General features: G+C 43.1%; 1 protein-coding gene across 4 annotated transcripts in view; it reads right to left on the bottom strand.

Moving 5' to 3' along the window:
* The window catches only part of LOC140211514 (uncharacterized), a 28,292-nt gene that overhangs the window by 16,455 nt on the left and 1,170 nt on the right, over nt 1-10,667 (bottom strand). For 3 of the 4 annotated variants that reach the window (XR_011889498.1, XR_011889500.1, XM_072281301.1), the window contains exons 2-3: nt 5,437-5,653; nt 3,648-3,825 (exon numbers count right to left, since the gene is read on the bottom strand). Coding sequence is in view for 2 of the 4 variants with exons in the window: in XM_072281301.1 (XP_072137402.1) it covers nt 3,648-3,825; nt 5,437-5,653 (395 nt within the window). In the remaining 2 variants the exon portion in view is untranslated. Of the gene's footprint in view, nt 1-80; nt 3,569-3,647; nt 3,826-5,436; nt 5,654-10,667 lie in introns of those variants that run through there. The other variant, XM_072281300.1, reaches the window with a different exon arrangement.

Below are 10,667 nucleotides of genomic sequence, written 5' to 3'. Positions count from 1 at the left end.
CAGTCGACGTTTCGGGCCGAGACCCTTCGTCAGGACCGAAACATCGACTGTACCTCTTCCTAGAGATGCTGCCTGGCCTGCTGCGTTCACCAGCAACTTTGATGTGTGTTGCTTGAATTTCCAGCATCTGCAGAATTCCTTGTGTTTGCAAAGGTGGGTGAAGTATTTTCGATTTACATCTAAGCTCTTTACACATAAATATTAATGGGACCATCCATTTTAAAGTCATATCACCCAGCTAAGGATTGTTTGAATAAATTGCAAAGTGTTACCGTGTAAATTGCAGCCTGGGGAACATTAGTTTTGTGATTGCATGTTGTAAGCCTACAATGATGTGGGTTATCTGTATTTACGGGGTTTTATACAGGTTTTGAAAGGGTTAAGGAGCTATCCTATGCAGGTTTTGAAATGGGCTTTGCTAGAGGAAAAACCAGCCTCTGGTAAATGGGTCATTACCCAATGTCATAGATTCAGAATGACTGGGAAAATATCTAGAGATGCAATAGGAAGAAATGTTTTCATGCAGGAACTCTTTGGACAAGGACAAGGTTCCTTGAAAAGGTTGTGGAAGATGATTCCATTCATTGTTTTAAAAACCAGGTACACAGATGTTTCAGGATGAAGAACACTGTGTGTGTTTATTTTTGTGTGTGGGTGTTTATAAAATTATTTTGTTTTATCTGTTGTCTTAGGCGTGGGTGACTGAACAGGACCTTTGACCTATTTAGTAAGAAAACTCTGTACTGAGAAATACTGATAAAATTCAACCTTGGCAAAGTGAAACTGTTTCTGCAGAGGCTCGTGACCAAACATCCTTTAGCAAACATCTGTGCAAAGCTTTACTGAGTCATGACCTAGTCTGGGAAGCCGCACCCTGCACTATGCACAGAGGACTGATGCCATGGACTCTCTGGTGGTCTTCCAGCAACTGCTCTGCAGCTTCACTCTGTGGGCTATAACACCACAAAACAGAAGCTGTGGACACAGCTTAACACATCACGGGAACTAGCCTCCCCTCCATGAACACTTCTCTCTACCTCGGTACAGCAGTCAGCATAAAGACCACTCCCACCCCAAACATTCTCTCTTCTCCCCTCTCCCATTGGACAGAAGATACAAAAGCTTTAAAGCACGTACCACCAGGCTCAAGGATAGCTTTTACCCCACTGTTATCAGATTCTTGATTATTGCGTTATAAACCACCTATGTAATTGCAGAGCCTTTGACAATGCAGAATTCAACAAGTACTTTAGAACCCTAAAACGATTATATCTTGGATAATTAATTGGTCAATCTTGCCTGCAGACAACCTGCCCTCCATTTTGAAACTTAGCAATAGAAACAGTTTTCATTTTTATTTATTTTTTTGTTGACATATGGCACAGAATGGGACTTACAGCCCTTCGAGCCACGGCACCCAGCAATCCCCCGATTTAATCCTAGCCTAACCACGGGACAATTTACAATGACCAACCAACCAGTATGTCTTTGTAATGTGGGAGGAAACCCACGCGGTCACAGGGAAAACGTACAAACTCCTTACAGGCAGCATTGGGAACTGAATCCAGGTGGCCTGTACTGCAAACAGTTGTGCTAACCGCAATGCTGCCACGCCACCCCAATGGTTCTTGAAGCTGGTTGTGCAAGTCCTGAAGTGTTATATTAACTAGAGTTAGAAACATCAAGTTTTCCTAATGGGCTTTAAAATACAAAATGGACGCTTTAAAAATTACAACTGTTCTAATTTTCTGGATGACCGCATTTTTATGTGTCTGTTTAGCTGCATTACTCTCCACTCCTAATAACTTTATCTCAGAGCTATTCATGGAATATGTTACTAACCATGTGGGGCACTCAACAGAATTTCTATCTGGCTATAATTATGATAGTTTGTTCCTTATTTCTGAAAGTGAAATTTAACTCTCAGTTGAAGAAATTTGAAATATTAACCCAATAATTTGAATTTTACGTTTACTATGTGTTAAATGTGACATGTCATTAAGATGATGGCGCACTCAATTACAGCAGCTTCTACCATGTCAACCAAAGGTGCTACTGTCTTTTTTAAGTGTCTGTTTTACAATCGCAAGGCCCAGCTGGATATGAAGAACTTGAAGTACTGCAGGTCTGCCCCATCAGCGAGTTTTTCGCTGGTGGAGAAGCTGAAGGAGCTGGACTTGGTGCAGATCGTGCTGCTGCCTGCGACAGAGAGGTGTCAGAGGAGTTGGTGTGCGAAGGCAGTATGCGGTCTAACAGTGATTGATCATCTTAGTTGGTCTACTTATGATTGCAAGACCCTGTCGAACATTGTTAATGCGGAATACTGCAAGTCCAATTCACTGATTTATTGGTGGACATCCTAGCGAGGACTAGGCCTCAAGCCACGTTGTCGCCTGTTTACAGCCACCCAGGAGAAAGGTGTCGGGAGTTGGTGCACTCCACTGGAGGCGGTGTAGTGCGGCATCCAAGCTGGAGACAGTGCTGCCCTATAGGTGTTCGCTTGGCAGAGGACAAGCTATATTGTGTTTTGACTGCTGACTGCTGCAACATTCATGGGACTCAGGGACTTCGACTATATGTATTTTTTGTGTGTCCGTACTGACATCTTATATGTAACTTGTGCTGTGTAAGACTGCTGGTACTGTGTTTTGCACCTTGGCTTTGGAGTAATGCTGTTTAGTTTAGCTGTATTCATCAGTATTCATGTATAGTTGAATGACAATTAAACTTGAACTTTGAATTTCTGAGGGATAGATGTAGTAATCACAAACAGTGCAATATTTCTATGGAAATGAGCATTTACCTCTGCAAGTGGTATTCAGTACACAAGGCATGATTTGAGTAATGAGACTCTCCTGATTATTCACCATAAATTCAGGCATTTCATAATTTATTTATTTAGAGATACAGTATGGAACCGACCCCTCCAGCCCAGTGAGACACCCCACCCAGCAACCCATCGATTTAACATTAACTGAATCACAGGACAACTTACAATGATCACTTAACCTACTAACCCGTTCATGTCTGGAATGTGGGAGAAAACTGGAACACCCGGAGGAAACCCACGTGGTCACAGGGAGAACGTACAAACTCCTTACAGACGCCACTGGAGTTGAACTCTGAACTCCAAAGCGTCCTGGCCACTAACCACTATGTTACCATGGCACCCTGTAGTAAATGTGTAATTTCTCTGCAGTTCTCCCGAAGTTATGGGAAGCCAAGTAACTCCAGATATAAATTAGGAGTAATAATTTTATCAATTTCCAAACAAATCATGGAGGAATTGAATGAAACTACAATGTCTTTTTTCTTCTTCCTTCTCTCAATCAGATTATTCAATCTCATTTTCTGGATCTTCCAAGATATCGTGTATCTTTCCTTGCAACCATTTGAAGGTTTTATCGGCAACACGCTCAAAAAGGTTAACATCAGCTTGGTAATAGTGATACAGACACTTCTGGTTACAACAGTCATTTAAGACATCCAAAAAGTTGCAAAATGACTTTGCCAGTGAATCCCAGTGATGAGGCTCTGGATATTTTTCTCTGGTGTGTAGGTACAGAAACTACCAAGGAAGGGAAAGGTGAGACATTTGAATTAGCTTGTAAAGTCAATATAGTTAGAAAATATCGACAAGAACTTACCTTCATAAAAAAGGAGTTGAGAAACGGTCTTGCCTTCCCTTTGTAGCCCTCACACAACTGATCCACAGTCCAATAGTAATTATTGAGAGATTTTAAGATTTTGAAGGCCTTTTTACGGTAGCCACCTTTCCCATCTACTTCTCCAAATAAAAAGGCATCGATCCTTGAGAAGGAGGGCCTTTGAGAACAATAACAGAGAGTTGTAATTTTGCCGGTGTTTCAGTCACTTATCAATGACAATAACTCTTGGCCTGTTTTGATAGCAGACCACATTCTGCCATTGCATCAGTAACCCATCCAGAGCAGTGGGCCTTGGCACAAAGCTGAACACAGTCTTGTTCAATAATTCTCAGCCAATCATCTACTCAGAAATGAGAGATTCTACATTCTTTCATCTGGAAAGTGTGCTAAATCTACACAATTAGTTTTCATTTTTCTTCTCTGCGTTCTCAGCTACCTTTCTGGATTGCCCAAGCAGCCAGCTATTTGCACACAAAGCAGCTGGTTTCTCACATCAGGAGTCAACTCAACATAAATCTAATACTGGTTTGGTAGTGCTGTGTGTTCTACTGTATATATATATATATATATATAGTATATACAAACAATCTTGTGAAACCTCCAAGAAAACCACAATCTTATCATGGTTTGGAGGCTTGTGTGCCTCAATGACCCGGAGAGCTATATTGCCTGGAGTCAGGGCTTTATGCTTTGGCTCTTGGTAGTGTCACCTGTGCCAAACAGGTCAAAGGGTAGAGGTCAGACTAACAGTGGTCCACTGGTCATCTAGGTTTGAGGGTTTAGCTTCGGGCTAACAACTCTGACTAGTAAAACAAAAGTGTTATGAAAAAAAGCAATGAAGAATCCTACATCTGAGGGCCACAGTATTCCTGAGTCTCCACTTAGAACTTGCATAACTAACAGTCATGAAAAACCCAAGTTACTAACACATTGAAGGAAGCCCTGAACACCAGCAGAGATGGAGGACCTTCATTGCTGCCCTAAACGTCAGTGGCGTAACAGGCAGTAGAGAGAGAATCTTCTGAAAACATTTTAATCCAACAGCAATACAATCAGTCAGAGTTTAGAACAGTACAGGCCCTTCAGCCCATGTGTTGACCTTCTAACCTATTCTAAGATCAATCTAACCTTCCCACCAATAGCCCTCCATTTTTCTATCTAAGACTTTCTTAAGTGTCCCTCACGTATCCAGCTCTGCCACCACCTACGTTCAATCACTAGTTAATTTTCATTTTATTTTATTTGTTATGTTAGTTTGACCAATTTTTGTGTGCTCTCCCCCCCCCACCCCCCCCCAATCCTTTTCTGGGCAAAATATGAATGTGTTTTTGCTTAAGCTTTTGTAAAGTATCTCATAATAGTTTTCTACATTAAATACTAGTTGCTGATACGTTATAACTGTTTTTAAGACAATCTTTTTAAACTACATTAATTTAATGAGTGTTTATATTTGTATGATGTCTTAAGGTGTTTAATCAAACCACTGCTTCTATCTGTAACAGACCTGTAGCCCTGGGTTAATTCAGACAAATTCTCTCCAATGAGACAGCTTACATCTGAAACACAATGTATATAATGATCCTCTGGGCTACTTTCCATGGTTAAATGGACTTGGAAGGAAGACATTACATATTCATTTTTACTGAAATCCTTGTGGAAAAATTAATCTACATTGTATACAATAAGCCTATAGATACACTGCTTGTTTTATCCAGGGTCTCAATTAAACAAATATTTAATGCCACAAACACATTATGATCTTGTTTACCTCCAATGTATTCCCTGGCACGTCATATCTATCCCAAAGCTCTTCACTCGCTCCTGTTGTTCATAGCTCAACCATCTGGACCTGCCATTGAGCCAACTTGGGTAAAGCCATTTCACATCCGAGAACAAGAGAGCATTTTCGACACAAAGCACCATATCCACACTTATCCAGTTGATCATCAGAGGCAGGGCGGAAGCTGTTACCTTCTTCTTTCTAACTGTAAATGAGGGTTGGCCATTAGTTGGGAGTATTGTGAACAATTTTGGGCTCCTTCTCATGAACTGGCAATGGGGAGGGTCCAGAAGCAGTTCATGAGAATGATCCCAGGAATGAAAAGATTTATGTATGAGGAGCATTTGCTGGCTCTGAACCTGTACCTGCTGGAGCTTAGAAGAATGAGGGGGGATCTCAATGAAAGGCATGAAATAGTGGGCGTGCAAAGGATGTTTTCTATGGTAGGAAAATCTAGGTCCAACGGGCACAGCCCCAGAAGATAAGGACCAGTGTCCATTTCTAAAGTTCCCTTTAGAACAGAGAGAAGGAGGAATGAGGTAGAGGGTAATGAATCTGTGGAACTCATTTTCACAGGCAGCTGTGAGAGACAAGTCATTGGGTATATTTAAAGTGGAGACTGATGGGTTCTTGATTTGTAAGGGCATTAAAGGTTAAGGGGAGAAGGCTGGACAAGGGTTGAAAGGGATGATAAATCAGCCATGATGGTGGAGCAGATTCAACGGACCGAATGGCTAATTCTTCTCCCATGTCGTATGGTCCTATAGTTAAATGAATTGATACATTGGAAAGCTGAAAATTAATTCCATTTTCCTGGGGACAAAATGAAATACAGTAAATGGCAATGGTGACTTTCAACAAAAGTTTAAAATAAAGTGTTTGCCAATATGCAACAGTGATCAGCCAGGACCATTGTTATCTGTGAATATGCCAGAATCTCATACACGATGGGTCTCCGATACAGAATCATAGACTATTTTAACTTCTAAATAAAATCATAGGATTAAAAAGGATGTTTTGCTTTTGACTTGGAAATTTACACTTCTCAGGAATTGAAGATTAAATGAAGATAAAGATTGGCTTTATTTGTCACATGTACATCAAAACATACAGTGAAATGCATCATTTACGCCAATGACCAACACAGTGCGAGGATGGTCTAGGGGTTCAACATGCTTCTGGCCACAACATAGCATGCCCACAACTCTCAAATCCTAATCTGTACGTTTTTGGAATGTGATCACATGGAGAACATACATCCTCACAGACAGTGCTGAGACATGGAGAGAATATGCCCTTATAGGCAGTGGTGGGACATGGAGAACATTCATCCTTACAGACAGTGGTAGGACATGGAGAACATTCATCCTCACAGCGCAGGGACACGGAGAGCATACATCCTTACAGTCAGTGGTGGCAATTGAACCAGGGTTGCTCATTCTATAAAATGCTCTGCTAACCACGATACTACAGTGCCACCCACTGAATACTGAACCAATAATTTCAGGAAAACAGCTTTTCCTGTTTGGGTCACAGCTGGTGAGTTCTTATGCGGCTATCAGTCTGAAATATTAACTCTGTTTCTCTCTCTCCACAGATGCTGCCTGATGGCTGTGTATTTGCAGCCTTCCAAAGGAACAGCAAGAAATTGTGATGTCGGATGTCCAGATAATGAAAATTCGGGGTGTAGCATTCCCAAGTCCTTCCTGATTGTATGGATTTTCCATCTGGGAGGTGATGTGGAACGAATCCTGTTGAGTGCACTAACTGCAGTCAGAATGCTCTGATGTTTTGGTGAGTGAGTGAGTGGTGGGCAGGGCAAATGGACTGTGGGGTCCAGGATGGAGTTCAATTGGAGCTGTGCTCATTCAGTGGGTAGTATTCTCTCATACTCCAGATCTGTGTCTCTGAGGTGATGCAAAGTCTTCGGAGAGATGGATCACAGAACACCGGTCTCCACTCTGCATGTGTGTCACTGGATTAATGTGGCAGGTCTAAGAGAGCTTCTGCCCAATGGTGACCTCCAGGGTGCTGTTGTGAGGGTCTCAGCCAGGGAAATGTTGGTTATACTTTCTAGATGATGTCCAGCTCTTGTGTGGAGACAGTGAATGTATAAGAAACAGGAGCAGGGACAGGTGCCTGCTCTGCTATGCAGTTAGATTAAGGCTGATATTTTAGCTCAGTGCCTCTTCCCTGCACTGACCACACGTCTCTTCCTCCCTCTACTATCTCAAAACATGTTTGTCTCTACTTGGAAACGCTCAGTGAACAACTCTCCACAGTGAAAACAAAATCCCCTACAGCTGCAGGAAATCTAAAATGTAAAGAAAACAAAAAATGCTAGAAATACTCTCAAATCCAAACCACATCTGTTGAAGAAAGGTAAAGTTTTCAGGCTGAAGTGGGAAGGAAACATAGAACACAGAAAATTACAGCACTGTACAGGCCCTTCAGCCCATAGTGTTGTGCTGACCTGTATTCTCCAACTCCAAAGGAAGCTCATTTAAATAGCTGGATTGGTAGGGACAGGGTGATGTAAAACTAGCATGACCATGGGGATAAAATGTATCCGTTCCCTGAGTGAGTGGGAGCAGTGTCACAACCATGGGTCATTTTGTGGATTGTACTTTCTCAGTGTAATCTTGTGTGTAGGCAGTGTTTCTGGGATTGCTTACCTCTCATGTCTATTTGTTTGTCTTCGGACTGACTGCTTTTTCACTTTGCATTGTAAGTGTTTCATCTGGGATCATGGGGATTGTTAAACTCTCTTTGCACTTATCACTTCTATTCAATTTGGGGTAATTGAATTAGCACAGGAATTTCAGTGACCTGTAGTTGTTATCGTTGGGGGCTATTGCTTTGCCTGGACACCAGGGCTGTCTGATTGACCCTGAATTCCGACATGCTCCAGGGTGTATTTCAGACAGGTTTGCCAAACTCTTTTGCTTGGTTATTGTGGATCCTTGCCTGGTGAAACTCCGACCGACTTTGTCTGTGTATCCGGATTGAGGATCAGTGTCCAACAAAAAGCCAAATGAAATCCATTGTGATTCAATAAAAGATGAAAACTTCCAGGGTGGGTGAATACTTTTTATAGGCACTGTGTACTTACTGTCATTCACTCCCCCTATATTTATCATGTATTGCATTGTACAGCTGTTGCTAACTGAACACATTTCACAACACATCTCGGTGATTCTGATTCCCACTGCTACAGATTTCATTCGCCTGTTCACAGCCTTTCTGTAACACAAACACAAACCGACAGGGTCACGTTGACACGAGGAAATCTGCAGATGCTGGAATTTCAAGCAACACACATAAAAATTGCTGGTGAACGCAGCAGGCCAGGCAGCATCTCTAGGAAGAGGTACAGTCGACGTTTCAGGCCGAGACCCTTCGTCAGGACTAACTGAAGGAAGAGCTAGTAAGAGATTTGAAAATGGGAGGGAGAGGGGGAGATCTGAAATGATAGGAGAAGACAGGAGGGGGAGGGATGGAGCCAAGAGCTGGACAGGTGATAGGCAAAAGGGATATGAGAGGCATGGGACAGGAGGCCTAGGGAGAAAGAAAGGGGGAGGGGGGAAGCCCAAAGGATGGGCAAGGGGTATAGTGAGAGGCACAGAGGGAGAAAAAGGAGAGAGAGAAAAAGAAATGTGTATATAAATAAATAACGGATGGGGTACGAGGGGGAGGTGGGGCATTAGTGGAAGGCTAATGGTAGGCCTCCCTCACTACCATTCAGGGCCCCAGACAGTCATTCCAGGTGAGGCGACACTTCACCTGTGAGTCGGCTGGGGTGATATACTGCGTCCGGTGCTCCCGATGCGGCCTTCTATATATTGGTGAGACCCGATGCAGACTGGGAGACCGCTTTGCTGAACACCTACACTCTGTCCACCAGGGAAAGCAGGATCTCCCAGTGGTCACACATTTTAATTCCACGTCCCATTCCCATTCTGATATGTCTATCCACGGCCTCCTCTACTGTAAAGATGAAGCCACACTCAGGTTGGAGGAACAACACCTTATATTCCGTCTGGGTAGCCTCCAACCTGATGGCATGAACATCGACTTCTCCAATTTCCACTAATGCCCCACCTCCCCCTCGTACCCCATCTGTTATTTATTTATATATACACATTCTTTTTCTCTCTCTCCTTTTTCTCCCTCTGTCCCTCTCACTATACCCCTTGCCCATCCTCTGTGCTTCTCCCCCCCCCCACCTTGTCTTTCTTCCCGGACCTCCTGTCCCATGATCCTCTTGTATCCCCTTTTGCCAATCACCTGTCCAGCTCTTGGCTCCATCCCTCCCCCTCTTGTCTTCTCCTATCATTTTGGATCTCCCTCTCCCCCTCCCACTTTCAAATCTCTTACTAGCTCTTCCTTCAGTTAGTCCTGACGAAGGGTCTCGGCCTGAAACGTCGACTGTACCTCTTCCTATAGACGCTGCCTGGCCTGCTGCGTTCACCGGGGTCATGTTGAGAGCATTCACGAGCCCGATCTCGATAAACATTGCTGGTGTGCAGGCTCGGGCGCCAAAGGGGAAACCGAAAATAATTTTTAAAGACTCGCTTTATTTGTCACGTGTACCTGGAAACATACTGTACAGTGAAATGCGTCGTTTACGTCATCGACCAATTTGAAGTATGTTTTGAGTTTAGAAATCTGTTTCAGGGCCGTCCGGACAACTGCACCACAATCGTAATCACAGTGTCTTCAGGTCGAAGTGTTGGACGCCACATATAAAATATCACAGCCTGCCCCTGCATCTTGAGCTCTGAGTCTGAACCCACCGACTCGGAATGGGTGTAACAGCAGCTAAAGGCAGAATCTGGCAGATCTGGATGCTGTACCATCATCAAACTACGAGAACAAGTGAATGATGACAAAATGTGAAAGGGTGGTTCTTACTCTAACACTGTTTGGATCAGTTCATTTATTTTACTAATGTTCAAACTGATTGGCTAAAGTTGTTTAGATAAGACCATACGACATCAGAACAGAGTGCGGCCATTCCATCTTGACTGATTTATTATCCCTCTCAGCCGCATTTTCCTGCCTTCTCCCCTAAGCGGTGACACTCTAACTAATCAAGAATCTATCAACCTGCTCTTTAACTATACCCAATAACTTGGCATCCACAGCCGTCTGTGCCAATGAATTCCACAGATTCACCACCCTCTGGCTAAAGAAATTCTTCCCCATCTCGTTCTAAA

This window comes from Mobula birostris, chromosome 17 (assembly GCF_030028105.1).
Source record: "Mobula birostris isolate sMobBir1 chromosome 17, sMobBir1.hap1, whole genome shotgun sequence".
In the NCBI taxonomy this organism is placed as follows: domain Eukaryota; kingdom Metazoa; phylum Chordata; class Chondrichthyes; order Myliobatiformes; family Myliobatidae; genus Mobula; species Mobula birostris.
Note: the sequence above shows the minus strand (reverse complement) of the source record. Positions and strands in the feature narration are given on the sequence as shown.